The following is a 14,621-nucleotide window of genomic DNA, read 5'->3' on the forward strand; positions in this document are numbered from 1 at the left end:
ATGTAGATTTGGGAATCATATGCATAGAGACGGTAGCTGAAAGTACGGGAGTGAATGATGGAGAATAAAAGGGGATCCAGAACAGATAGACATATATCCCCACAGAAAGAAGTTGGGAGGCAGAGGAGGACCCATCACAACCAGCCCCCCTTGCTTTTGGGGGGAAGTTTTATGGCATTTGTTAAGCACTTACTATGTGACAGGCACTATTCTAAGGATTGGGGTACAAAGTAATCAGGTTGGACCCAGTCCATGTTCCACATGGGGCTCACAGTCTTAATTCCCATTTTACAGATGAGGTAACAGACACAGAGAAATTAAGTGGCTCCCAGGCCAGCGGTCTATCCACTATACCATGCTCTTCTGGCTTTAAGTTTCAATCACCACTATCTTCCCTGATACTCGGCGACATTCCATTGTTTCTCCACAACCAACTTATTACCCCTGGTGTTCCCTCTTATCTGGTTCTACATTTTCTCCTATTTCTCATCATCATCAACATCATCAATCGCATTTATTGAGCACTTACTGTGTGCAGAGCACTGTACTAAGTGCTTGGGAAGTACAAGTTGGCAACACATAGAGACAGTCCCTACCCAACAGTGGGCTCACAGTCTAAAAGTCTCCTTATGTGTCTGTGACCATTCGCCCCTTTCCCCTCTATTTTTTTTGGATTGTGATCCCTTCTAGGAATAGGGATTATGTCTAATCTCCGACTGTGTGATCCTTCCCAGCACTTAGTACAGTGCTCTGAACTCAGTAACTGCTCAATGAATACTATTACTATTGTTAGTAGTTATACTGTAAGCCCCATGTTGGACAGGGAATAAGTCCAACCCAATTAACGTGGATCTTCCCAGACTGAGCCCCTTCCTTCCTCTCCCCCTTGTCCCCCTCTCCATTCCCCCATCTCACCTCCTTCCCTTCCCCACAGCACCTGTATATATGTATATATGTTTGTACTTATTTATTACTCTATTTATTTACTTATTTATTTTACTTGTACATATCTATTCTATTTATTTTATTTTGTTAGTATGTTTGGTTTAGTTCTCTGTCTCCCCGTTTTAGACTGTGAGCCCACTGTTGGGTAGGGACTGTCTCTATATGTTGCCAACTTGTACTTCCCAAGCACTTAGTACAGTGCTCTGCACACAGTAAGCACTCAATAAATACGATTGATGATGATGATGATGATCTATCCCAGTGCTCAGAGCAGTGCTTCACATATAGTGAGCACTTAAATACAATCGTAATAACATGAGCTTGAAAGCTCCTTGGAGGCAGGGATTGTGTCTCCCTATTCTACTGAATTACACTTGTCCAAGCGCTTAGTATAGTGCTCTGAACACAGTAAGCACTCAATAAATAGTACTGATAGAATGTAGTACACTAAGACGCTATCAATTTCAAAAGAAAGAGATAATTACACAGAGTGCTGGTTAATTTAGATTCTGAGCAACACCAAACTTGTAACCCCAAATTCAAATACTTCGACAATGGAAACTTTCAACTTTTAATTTACCTTGAGCATATCTGGCACAGGGACTGAAGAGAAACATCAGGCATATAAGTCAAGGCAGCATTGTAACATAACAAGAGGAACGTCAATACTTCAAATCTAAAGATAAACGGAAAAGATTTTCGTTTAAGGTGACAACATAATTAGCACTCGTGTATACTCAAAATTAAAGGGAGAGAATAAGTCACTACGGAACATTCCTACAATATTACTGCACTGAAATTCTTGCAAAACTAACAGCTATCCAGTAACTTCGATATTTATAAAATTTGATTCTACCTAAAATTCAAAGTAAGACAAAGTCAAGAACGAGACCTCTGAAAGGCTGCTGAAATTTTCTCTTACATGAATTATCATCTACTAAGGGGAGCCCTATTACACAAGTTCCTTGGCAAATCGTTTGAACATCTACATATAAAGAAATTCGTTGCTTTAATTTAAGGGCTTAGGCAAACGATTTTGTTCTTTACCTGTTCTGCGCTGTTAACATTTCCCTTTGAGGATGTGGTCCACTGTACACAACCTTTGACAAACCATGCTGGGATAAAGCACCCTCTGTCAAAGCCATGGAGCCGATGCTGGAAGGCTACGGAAAAGACCGAGTATGACTGGATTTCTCAAGACTACTACTTAAAAAAACAACCCACAATATGGTATGGAATGCAGATACTACTGTGGAGGAGCATCCTAAAAAAAAATCTCTGAGGCAAGGTAGTATTTAGGCAAGGCTATAGTAAAAACTGACTCAAACTGGCACGGGTTAGGCCCAGGGCAAGGCACAGAAAGTTTCCAAAAAGATGAGCCCATGCGGGTGGGGTGGACAGAACCAATCAATCAATCCGTATTTATTGAGTGCTAATTTTGTTGTATTGGGCTCTCCTGAGAGCCTAATACAGTGGTCTGCATATAGGAAGCACTCAATAAATACCACTGATTGATTACTGTGTGCAGAGCACTGTACTAAGCACTTAGGAAAGTACAATACAACAGAGTTGGCAGACTTATTCCCTACCCACAATGATTTTATAGTCTAGAAGAGAGAAGGGGAAAAGCAAAGCATTTCAAACCAGAGCTGCAGTAGCACTGCAGCCCATTGTGGACTGTGTTCCCCCAGTGCAGCCCAGAGGTATCCCACGGGAAGCAGCGTGGCTCGGCGGAAAGAGCCCGGGCTTTGGAGTCAGAGGTCATGGGTTCAAATCCCGGCTCCGCCAACTGTCAGCTGTGTGACTTTGGGCAACTCACTTCACTTCTCTGGGCCTCAGTTACCTCATCTGTAAAACGGGGATTAAGACTGTGAGCCCTCCACGGGACAACCTGATCACCTTGTACCTCCTCAGCGCTTAGAACAGTGCTTTGCACATCGTAAGCGCTTAATAAATGCCATTATTATCATTATTATTATCTGGGCCTCAGTTACCTCATTCGTAAAGTGTGGATTAAGACTGTGAGCCCCATGTGGGGCTAGACTGTGTCTGATCTCATTATCTTCTCTCTATCCCAGTGTTTAGCATAATGCTTGGCACAGAGTAAGTGGTTAATACCACAGCTACTAATTATTATTATTATCCACTTTGAAATAACTGAAACCAGGAATGGCGCACCAGTGCCTATTTTGTTTCCAGTGTCCCTTTCTGCCCTATCAATCAATAATGTTTATTGAGCACACGAGGCTCACGGCCTTAATCCCCATTTTACAGATGAGGAAACGGAAGCACAGGGAAGTTAAGTGTCTTACCCTGGGTCACACGGCAGGCGATTAGCAAAAATGGGATTAGAACCCAGATCCTCTGATTCCCAGGTCCCTGCTCCTTCTACTAGACCACACTACACAAACAGCTTTATTTTTATAAACCACTACTTACTTCATGATATACTGATGGTTTGGATAAGGAAGGGATCGTAAAACTCAGCACTTTGCTATGACCCTGTTTGTCAACAATCTCCTATTAAAAAAGGGAAAGAATACTTTCAAACATGTGGTTAGTCTTTATCCTCTGCTACTTATGGATTCAATTATACTCTGTAAATACGTTTAGAATTCCCACTTAATAAGAACAAAATCCCAGATAGTCAAATCATGTTTTAACATCCCTGTGTGCTTGGTCAAAATTGAAAATCTGAAGACACACTGCATTTTCATCCCACTGACCTGAAACTATTTAATAATTAATCCAGTTGTCTTTGAAATTTAGGTTTATTTTCTAGCTTTACTGAAATATAGATTTATTGCCTAAAACTGGAGGTTTTCCCATTTGATGCATGGGTTTCAAATGCATCTGGTTTAAAGCTGTCCTGAATCAAATTTAGGAAAGACCTTTACTGTATAAAGTGTTATATTTATTTTATAATTACAAACACATATTGAATGAAAAAAATCCCAAATCCCCTTTGCCTTATTTAATCTCTCTCTCTCTCTCTCTCTCTCTCTCTCTCTCTCTCTCTCTCTCTCTCTCTCTCTCTCTCTCTCTCTCTCTCTCTCTCTCTCTCTCTCTCTCTCTCTCTCTCTCTCTCTCTCTCTCTCTCTCTCTCTCTCTCTCTCTCTCTCTCTCTCTCTCTCTCTCTCTCTCTCTCTCTCTCTCTCTCTCTCTCTCTCTCTCTCTCTCTCTCTCTCTCTCTCTCTCTCTCTCTCTCTCTCTCTCTCTCTCTCTCTCTCTCTCCATTTCCTAAGTCCACTCCCCTGAACCAGCCCACCAAAGCAGGGATTTATCCACCTCTGTTTTGAAAGTAGATGCAATATTTACCTGCATAATTGCCTCACTTCTTTGCATACTTTTTGCAACCCAAAAACATGGGAAAGGCTATTACATAGGGAAATAAATATAGTATTATGGGGAGCAGGATAAAAAGAGAGGCGATGGAAAAGAGGGGTAAGCAGGTACTTGAGACTCCCCGTCTTACCTTTCCGGCACTCTCCTAAATCCTGCACCTAATAAGCACCGGATTAATTCACCATCACCATCCCCTTCTCCTCTTCCTACCCTACAGTTCCCGGCGAAGATAATCTCCTGTGAGAGCCTCTACCTGCAGTCAATTCTATCTGTGGCTTTAGTGAGCTCTGACCCTTCTTCTCTTACTACTCTGGTGCTCCCAATTTCAAAGAAGAAACTACCTCACACACAGCATTAGCACAGCCTGATCCTCCTCTTCTTAACCTGGCATACATCATTAATGCTAACAAAAATAATCTTTCATTTCCTCTTCAAAAGCAGGGGACAATTATGACAGAGAAGCAATTACGTGAGGGATAGAGTGGCTAGATGGCTGATGGCTTTATTAAAACTTTCAGGGAATTCTCCTTTCGCCTTCAATAGGTGAATTACTGTCTCTTTGTCTATCCAACCTATGGTTGTGATTTATACAAACCAAATTGTAAACACCCAGAAGAAGAGCCTCAATGCATCCACTACTCTGCATATCTCTGCTGGCTGAAACTGCGAGGTAGCACCATATCAATTCAGGTAGAAACTGCAGTGTAAATCTCAGTAGCTGTTCCTCCCCACTGCGATAGAACTCAAATAGCTGGTGGCAGACAGGTTCAAGCAGCTGAAAGAAAAACATTTTAAACACAAACGTCATATATTATTTCACTGACAATGTTTAAGCAGAAAAGGCTTTCCTTGTTCTGTGAGTACCTAGGAAAACAAAAGAGTTCAGTTTTTGAGGCAAAGCACAATGGGCTTGTAACTACTCAATCACAGGTGACTTTTTTTTTTAGGCACTGCAAAATCTTCACCAGAAGGCTACACCACACAATACAGTACATAAGAAAATAAGAATTGCCATTTTTGAGTTCAGGGTCAATGATATTTTGGGATTTTTTTTTTGCAATGTTGAAAATATTTAAATTTGAAAGGCTACGTCTTTCTGTCTCAAGTCAATTTCTAATTATTTAATCCCGAGGGAAGCCAGGACCTCATATATGTTGCCAATTTGTACTTCCCAAGCGCTTAGTACAGTGCTCTGCACATAGTAAGCGCTCAATAAATACGATTGATGATGCTGATGATGATGACATTAACTTCCTTAGTGTTTTATTCCCGTGGGCAAAAGGGAAAGCCTCGATTATGAATGACCAAACCCAGCTGATAATGTATTTCTCGGACATTAGTCAAATATTTGATTCCGGATCCTGTAAAATTTTAATTGCAAATTTATCAAATGAAAGTACCGGCACCAATTTGAGTTAAGCAGACACACAGGGACCTAAAATCAGCTGAAAGACCATAATCAAGAATGATGTCAGATGGAAGCAGAGTTGAAAGTGAAGAGGTGATTTATCTTAATAAAAGTTTGTATGAATGATCAAGGAGATGATGTGGTATCATGGAACGATTATAAGAGTGGGAATCAGGCAACCAAGTTCTACTCCCAGTTCTGCCACTGGCCTGCTCTGTGTCTCTGAGTAAGTCACTTAACCCATTTGTGCCTCAGTTTTCTCACCTGTGAAATGGAGATCTCACATTGGTAACATGAGAAGCATTCATTCATTCAATCATATTTACTGAGTGCTTACTGTGTGCAGAGCACTGAATTAAGCGCTTGGGAAGGACAAGTTGGCAACATATAGAGACGGTCCCTACCCAACAACGGGCTCACAGTCTAGAAGGGGGAGACAGATAAAGCAAAACATGTAGACAGGTGTCAAAATCATCAGAACAAATGGAATTATAGCTATATGCACATCATTAACAAAATAAATAGACTAGTAAATATGTACAAGTAAAACAAATAGAGTAATAAATCTGTACAAATACACATACAGGTGCCGTGGGGAGGGGAAGGAGGAAGGGTGGGGGGATAGGGAGGGGGAGAGAAAAGAGGGGGCTCAGTCTGGGAAGGCCTCCTGGAGGAGGTGAGCTCTCAGTAAGGCCTTGAAGGGAGGAAGAGAGCTAGTTTGGCAGATGTGTGGAGGGAGGGCATTCCAGGCCAGGGGAAGAATGTGGGCCGGGGTTCGACGACGGGACAGGCGAGAACAAGGCCCAGTGAGGAGGTTAGCGGCAGAGGAGCGGAGGGTGAGGGCTGGGCTGTAGAAGGGTCAGAAAATATAATAGTAATAATATTAATTATGATATTTGTTAAGTGCTTACCATGTGCTAAGCGCTGTTCTAAGCACTGGGGTGGATACGGGGTAATCAGGATGTCCCACGTGAGGCTCACACCTCTAGTTCCCATTTTACAGATGAGGTAACAGGCACAGAGAAGTTAGGTGACTTGCCCAAGTTCACAGAGCAGAGAAGTGGTGGAGTCGGGATAAGAACCCATGTCCTCTGACCCCCAAGCCCGGGCTCTTTCCACTAAGCCACACTTCCGTCTTGCGCCGGTCCAAGAAATTCACCTCTAGCGGCACAATACGACTACCCTCGGCCGTCCTTCTTAATCATGGCCCCAGTTCCAAACACCAACAAAATAGGGAGTGGGGACCTATTCCATCATTCCTAGCTGGAGTATCCAGGTGACCGGGCCTGATTTGAACACTAATTTTTTCAAAGTTATGTTCAATCTACCCCAACGTTTAGGTTTTTTACAACAATATAGCGACTATTACTATTACATAAATGAAGAACAACGAATCGGAATGGCATAACACCAGTAATGCCTGAAAGATAAAGTGAAAATATCATTGCACAAGACGATTTTTTGAAAAGCCCTTGATATCTCTGGAAATAAAAAAATATGCCAAGACACATATTCAGTAGTGATAGGAATTTGAGGAGAAATAAAGCCAATGCATAAAACACCCCAACACGTAAAGGAGACATTAAATTTTCCTGTGGCAAATGCATTAAGATCTCATTTATTCGATTTCCATGTTTCACTAAAGGCCAATCACTGTACCGGCCGCTTCCCTCCTTCTCCACCTCCTTCTTGGCTCACCTAACTCATCTACTGGGCCTACGGAGTGGGGTGGGGAGGCAAGGCATGATGAGGGAGATTCCAGCTTCCGCCCTTTTCTGGAAAGTCTAAAAATTACTATTTATTATATCATTATCACTATTTATTTATTATGTCTAGTTAGGATAAGGGTCAGTCTGGTTAACCTGTTTCCCCCCTCTAGACTGTGAGCTTGCTGCGGGCAGGGAATGTGTCTGCTTATTTTCGTACTGTACATTCCCAAGCGCTTAGTACAGTGCTCTGCACACAGTAAGTGCTCAATAAATACAACTGAATGAGCTGAATGAATTAATAATTTGTTTCCAAAAGGATTCAGTGAAAAGACCTAGAATCAGATCACAAATTTATGAACTATAGCATTTCAGCCCGCTCCACTCCAAATCCCAAATACAAAATTATCTCCCAAAGTAAACTCTTAACATTTCAAATTATCACATTCATGGGAACCTCACTGCTTTCTCTTGACTCCTTTTTATTATCTCAGGTTTCTCAGCCCAAATCACTTCACCTCTAATCTCTGAAGGTAACGTCCCATGCTCCCAAAAATAAACTGAGAAACTCATGAAAGGAGGAATTTCATTGCATTCCTTTCATTTTGTGGGTGGAAAAAAAGCCAAGGGAATTCAGCTTACCCTGGCATGGGAGTTGGAGAAATGAACAAATCTCACATTTTTTAATATATATATTAAGGAACAACTCAACTGCAATACATATCATACTTCATATCCTTTAATATCACAGTCAGCTTTCATCCATCTTGCTTGAATTGCTCATTTCTATAACTTCAACCAAAATGGCAATCAAAAAAGCTTAACTACCATTTTTAACCTTTTTTTAAGTTTATCAACCTATCAACTACCTCAATTAGGATCAGGGCAAAATTCAGGGTTAGGTTTGAGAATAAAGGCAAATGTTACCTTTAATGATTGGCCTTGTACTGATGATCGGACTGTCAATCGCTAAACATTGGAAAATAGACTTTATTACTCTGTAAGTGTTCTGTTTTAGATAATTAGTTGTGCGGTCCTCAAAACAAGCCCAAACAAGCCTTCAAATAATCCCTCACAGAAGAACTGAAGAAGAAGAGAAGCAGCGTGGCTCAGTGGAAAGAGCACGGGCTTTGGAGTCAGAGGTCATGGGTTCGAATCCCGGCTCCACCACAATTCTGCTGTGTGACCTTGGGTAAGTCACTTAACTTCTCTGAGCCTCAGTTACCTCATCTGTAAAAATAGGGATTAAGACTGTGAGCCCCACGTGGGACAACTTGATCACATTGTATCCCCCAGTGCTTAGAACAGTGCTTTGCACATAGTAAGCGCTTAACAAATGCCAACATCATCATCAGCTGAACACCAGGGAAAACAATAGTATGTTATTAAGCATCAGCATAATAATTCAACTACATTTGATATGCTGCTTTGACAGAACAAACAAACTATTTTCTGGGCTTAGCAACAATATTTATGAGGTTTAAAATGAAGTTTCAGTGACTTCTATAATAATTATTCCTTCAACTGCCCCTTAGCTTTCTTTTAAGACCCTGCTACAGTAGGTAACTTTTATTGCCAATCTTTTTCTGTGACACTTTCGGGATTTCAAAAATTTGTTAGAATAGTTCTATTTTTTTCCCCTCACATACAAAAGGGACTTCACCACAAGCCCTGACTAGCCACTTCAGAGGCTGTGCCTGTATCATCTACCAGTGGAACTTCTTACCTCCCCGTCTATCATCTCTCCTTATGTTTTTAAGAGATTTCTTAGGGAAGTAGTGAGAGGCAGAAAAGAACTGAGTTGTGCTATAAATCCCCTCCTAGGTCCAGATTTTAAAATGGTGTCTCCTTAAGGCACTAGTGTACCAGACTGTCTTGACCACAGTACTATCCACAGAATCAAGGAAGCGAGAAGCAGCCTGCCTTGGTGGAAAGAGCACGGGCTTGAGAGTCAGAGGTCGTGGGTTCTAATCCCTGCTCCACCACTTGGCAACTTTGACTTTGGTCAAGTCACTTAACTTCTCTGTGTCTCAGTTACCTCATCTGTAAAACAGGGATGAAGACTGTGAGCTCCAGGTGGGACAACCTGATTAACTGTATCTACCCCAGTGCTTAGAACAGTACTTGGCACATGGTAAGTGCTTAACAAATACCATCATTATTACAGTGTGGCTCAGTGGAAAGAGCCCGGGCTTGGGAGCCAGAGGTCATGGGTTCTAATCCCGGCTCTGCCACTTGTCAGCTGTGTGACTCTGGGCAAGTCACTTCACTTCACTTTGCCAAGCTAGCTCTCTTCCTCCCTTCAAGGCCCTACTGAGAGCTCACCTCCTCCAGGAGGCCTTCCCAGACTGAGCCCCTTCCTTCCTCTCCCCCTCGCCCCCCTCTCCATCCCCCTCATCTTACCTCCTTCCCTTCCCCACAGCACCTGTATATATGTATATGTTTGTACATATTTATTACTCTATTTATTTATTTATTATACTTGTACCTATCTATTCTATTTATTTTATTTTGTTAGTATGTTTGGTTTTGTTCTCTGTCTCCCCCTTTTAGACTGTGAGCCCACTGTTGGGTAGGGACTGTCTCTATATGTTGCCAACTTGTACTTCCCAAGCGCTTAGTACAGTGCTCTGCACACAGTAAGCACTCAGTAAATACGATTGATTGATTGATTCTCTGGGCCTCAGTTACCTCATCTGTAAAATGGGGACTGAGACTGTGAGCCCCACATGGGGCAACCTGATCCTCATCATCAATCGTATTTATTGAGCGCTTACTGTGTGCAGAGCACTGTACTAAGCGCTTGGGAAGTACAAATTGGCAACATATAGAGACAGTCCCTACCCAACAGTGGGCTCACAGTCTAAAACCTGATCACCTCGTATCCCTCCCAGCGCTTAGAGCAGTGCTTCGCACATAGTCAGCGCTTAACAAACACCATCATTATTATTATTAATAACTAGAGTCAATTCCCCGAATTTAAAAAATTCAAAAGATCCACGAATGTTACCATTCATCGACCCCAAGGGGGTGCTCTCATACTCATGCATTCTTTTAAAGCTCCCAGGAAGGATAGATCCCATCACCGAGGGAATTCTGTTGTATTTTTGAACCATAAAATGACTCGGTTTATGTGGCATCCCATGAAGTTCTGAGACTTATAATGGTTTGCTTCAGGTCTTCAAATACTTCTGGAAATCACTTTAACTGTAAAGATTCTTCTCATGCATAATTCAGCTTTTCTTAAAAAAAAAATCATTCAGTTGCACTTATTAAGTGCTTAGTCATATCCGGAAAAGCGGCCTTTATAGCAAAGGAAATAAATCAGAACATAAATTAAAATGCACAAGTGTTTCATAGTGAAGCTCCCACGGCTTCAACTATCATCTCTATGCTGATGACACCCAAATCTACATCTCCGCCCCTGCTCCCTCTCCCTCCCTCCAGGCTCGTATCTCCTCCTACCTTCAGGACATCTCCATCTGGACGTCTGCCTGCCATCTAAAACTCAGTATGTCCAAGACTGAGCTCCTTATCTTCCCTCCCAAGCCCTGTCCTCTCCCTGACTTTCCCATCACTGTAGACGGCACTACCATCCTTCCCGTCTCACAAGCCCGCAACCTTTGGTGTCATCCTCAGCTCCACTCTCATTCACCCCACACATCCAATCCATCACCAAAACCTGCTGCTCTCACCTCCACAACAACGCCAAGATCCGCCCTTTCCTCTCCATCCAAACCGCTACCTTGCTGGTTCAATCTCTCATCCTTTCCCGACTGGATTACTGCATCAGCCTCCTCCCTGATCTCCTATCCTCCTGTCTCTCCCCACTTCAGTCTATACTTCACTCTACTGCCCATATTATCTTTGTACAGAAACGCTCTGGGCATGTCACTCCCCTCCTCAAAAATCTCCAGTGGCTACCAGTCAACCTACACATCAGGCAAAAACTCCTCACTCTCGGCTTCAAGACTCTCCATCACCTCACCCGCTCTTACCTCACCTCCCTTCTCTCCTTCTACAGCCCAGACTGCACCCTCTGCTCCTCTGCCACCGCTAACCTCCTCACTGTACCTCATTCTCGCCGTCCCGCTTTCGACCCCCGGCCCACGTCCTTCCCCTGGCCTGGAATGCCCTCCCTCCACACATCTGCCAAACTAGCTCTCTTCCTCCCTTCAAAGCCCTACTGAGAGCTCACCTCCTCCAGGAGGCCTTCCCACACTGAGCCCCCTTTCCCTCTCCTCCTCCCCATCCCCCCCGCCCTACCTCTTTCCCCTCCCCACTGCACTTGTATATATTTGTACAGATTTACTACTCTATTTTACTTGTACATATTTACTACCCTATTTATTTTGTTAATGATGTGCATATAGCTGTAATTCTATTTATTCTGATGGTTTTGACACCTGTCTACATGTTTTGTTTTGTTGTCTGTCTCCCCCTTCTAGACTGTGAGCCCGCTGTTGAGTAGGGACCGTTTCTATATGTTGCCGATTTGTACTTCCCAAGCGCTTAGTACAGTGCTCTGCACACAGTAAGTGTTCAATAAATACGATTGAATGAATGAAGCATAATCTGTCAAAATATCCATCATCTCCCCAAAATGACAAAATGCAGAGAAGATTTCACTTGGATAGACAAAGTGGTCTTAAAGTGGTCAAAGTATGACGACCCAACGAAATTTTAACGTCTAAAAACAGGGGAAAAAAAAAACCTCAAAAAGTCACGGCCCCCCAAAACTCAAATTGAATCAAGAAGCTCACAGTGAAAGATGGGAACTAACTGGTAAATGACACATGATTCCATTCCATTGTCTCACTGGGTCACATGGTCTTCGGCATTGCTTATGTTTGGGTGAGACGCATACAGTATAAAAATATAAAATATATATAAAAATAGAAAAACATAAAGACCAAAAAGTGCTATTTAAAATTTAAATTTGATCCACAGCATCACAGCTTCAAGACAAAAAAGGATTAGCTAGTAGTTCAGGCAAATTCCCAGGATCCTGGGTCACTGAACAGAATGCCTAAGTGGAATGCAACTTCTAACAAATGGGGAATATATCCTTGTGACCGTATTAGAGAAATAGGGGCCACATCAGGAGAGAAATGTTGCACCCCCACCCCTCCACGCAGTTCTCCCACCAGGAAAACTACAGCCAAATGGCCCCAGCAATGTCTAACTCCATCTGGATCACAATTCCATCTGAAAGTACATATGACCTGAGGCCTTAGGAGACTTGAATTTTTTTTTACAGTAGCCAGTATACTTACTTCACTGTGTGGCTCCTGGATAACTTTATATAAAGACGGAACCAAAGAATTCTTATCTTTCAAATTGTTGGCATAGTTTGATACAGAGGTTTCCGGTAGTGTCTAAAAACAAACAGAAAATATATAATTGTTAACAGCAGCTTAGATAAGCTGTCGAGACCGGAAACAAAATCTGGCATGTTAACACTGCTTTATTTTTAGTCTTGCCTTGGTAAGAGAAAAAGGAAAAAAAAGTCGCATATGAAAAAGAGACATCACAACTTTTACATTATCTTTCCAGATACGCAACCCATTCCATTTTAAGAGAAGATGGGCACATAACGTGTTAGCAAAGTATGTGATCAATGGCCAACCACTCATTTCATTATTTCAATTTATCAAAAGAACACGCATATTTAAAGGCCTCGTGTCATGCCCAGAATCTGTCTTTTCTGCTATACTGAGTATGAGACAAAATACAGACTTCCCAGAACTAGGGAACATTCTCTTCGATGAAAAGGGCAGCAATTCTATTACCACGCTTTAACTGCGGCCACCGTAGGCATTTAAAAAAATGGACTGGCAAATTCAAATCACCCAAGGGGATCCACTTCCAAATGGCAAATGGGATCTTGACTAGAAGGATCCATAATCTACAGAAAAATATGGAAAGACAACAGGTTTATGGTCTTTGGAAATGTGACTGTAGAATGAATGGTTGTATCAATCGATGGCATTTATTGAGCGCTTAATGTATATCACATGGTTCATTTTCCCATATATTTACATGCTATGAATAAGTAGTTGTTCCAGAACCACTGGGGAAAAAAATCATATGAAATTCCTTCATACGCTATCTACTGTAACATTAAATTTTGCTAAATTACTGTTCAATCTTTGTTAAAGGAATTAAAAGAGTAAAATCACAACATTAATATTGCATTTTTCTTTCACAAACTCAAGAACCAATTCACTCAAAAATATTAAAAAACAAAGATATCACAAAGCAAAACGAGAAGAGACAGAGTACCAACCCTGATGCTAGTCCTGAGATGAAGGAGTTACTCAGTAGTTGCTTGTGGGCAGGGAATGAACGAGTCTGCCAACACTGTTTTGTTGTATTCTTCCAAGTGCTTAATACGGTGCTCTGCACACAGTAAGCGCCCAATAAATACTATTGATTAGCTCAGTGACTCTCCCTGCCCTAACCAGGCAAAATAGACTGTGAGCTCATTGCTGGGTAGGGACCATCTCTATTTGTTGCCGATTTGTATTTCCCAAGCACTTAGTACAGTGCTCTGCAAACAGTAAGCCCTCAATGAAGGAATGAAATACACTGCTTGGGATGTGTTTCCAGACCAGATGAGTGCAATTAATCAATTACTGCACACAGCAAGCGCTCAATAAATACAACTGAATGAATGAATGAATGCTATTTATTGAGCACTTGCTGTGTGCAGAGTACAACTCCCATTTTTCCCTTCCCACTCTTTATCAAACCTCTGTTTCTGGCAGCTTGCCTATTTTCCTCTCCATGCCTTGAACTTATTCCTCCCTCCCTGCCTCCCACCCCAATAATCCCTTTGTACTAAACTTTACTGTTCAGTACAGTATTTTGGTTCATTATTCCAACACCATGACAACTACTAAAACCCCCTCCTCCTGCCCACCCAATCTCCACCTTGCTGTTTCTCTTTTGCCAAAGCCACAGGGGCGGTCAATCAATCAATGGTATATATATTTGGTGCTTACTATGCACAGCGTACTGTACTAAGCATTTGGGAGAGTACGAAAGAGTTGGTAGATACTCCCTGCCCACAGTGATCTTATAGTCAACAGGGGGAGAAAGACATCACTATAAATAATTTATAATATACAATTTAAAGACACATGTAAGTGCTGTGGGGTTGAAGGTGGGGCAGATATCAGATGCCCAAAGGTCACAGATCAAAGCGCATAGAT

At 42.0% G+C, this 14,621-nt stretch overlaps 1 protein-coding gene across 3 annotated transcripts in view; it reads right to left on the reverse strand.

Moving 5' to 3' along the window:
- The window catches only part of FAM126A (family with sequence similarity 126 member A), a 115,416-nt gene that overhangs the window by 41,936 nt on the left and 58,859 nt on the right, over positions 1-14,621 (reverse strand). For all 3 annotated transcript variants that reach the window (XM_038761274.1, XM_038761284.1, XM_038761290.1), the window contains exons 4-8: positions 12,681-12,782; positions 4,886-5,065; positions 3,385-3,465; positions 1,993-2,108; positions 1,526-1,621 (exon numbers count right to left, since the gene is read on the reverse strand). In XM_038761274.1, coding sequence (XP_038617202.1) covers positions 1,526-1,621; positions 1,993-2,108; positions 3,385-3,465; positions 4,886-5,065; positions 12,681-12,782 — 575 coding nt within the window. The remainder of the gene's footprint in view (positions 1-1,525; positions 1,622-1,992; positions 2,109-3,384; positions 3,466-4,885; positions 5,066-12,680; positions 12,783-14,621) is intronic.

Source organism: Tachyglossus aculeatus, chromosome 2 (genome assembly GCF_015852505.1).
Source record: "Tachyglossus aculeatus isolate mTacAcu1 chromosome 2, mTacAcu1.pri, whole genome shotgun sequence".
Lineage (NCBI taxonomy): Eukaryota > Metazoa > Chordata > Mammalia > Monotremata > Tachyglossidae > Tachyglossus > Tachyglossus aculeatus.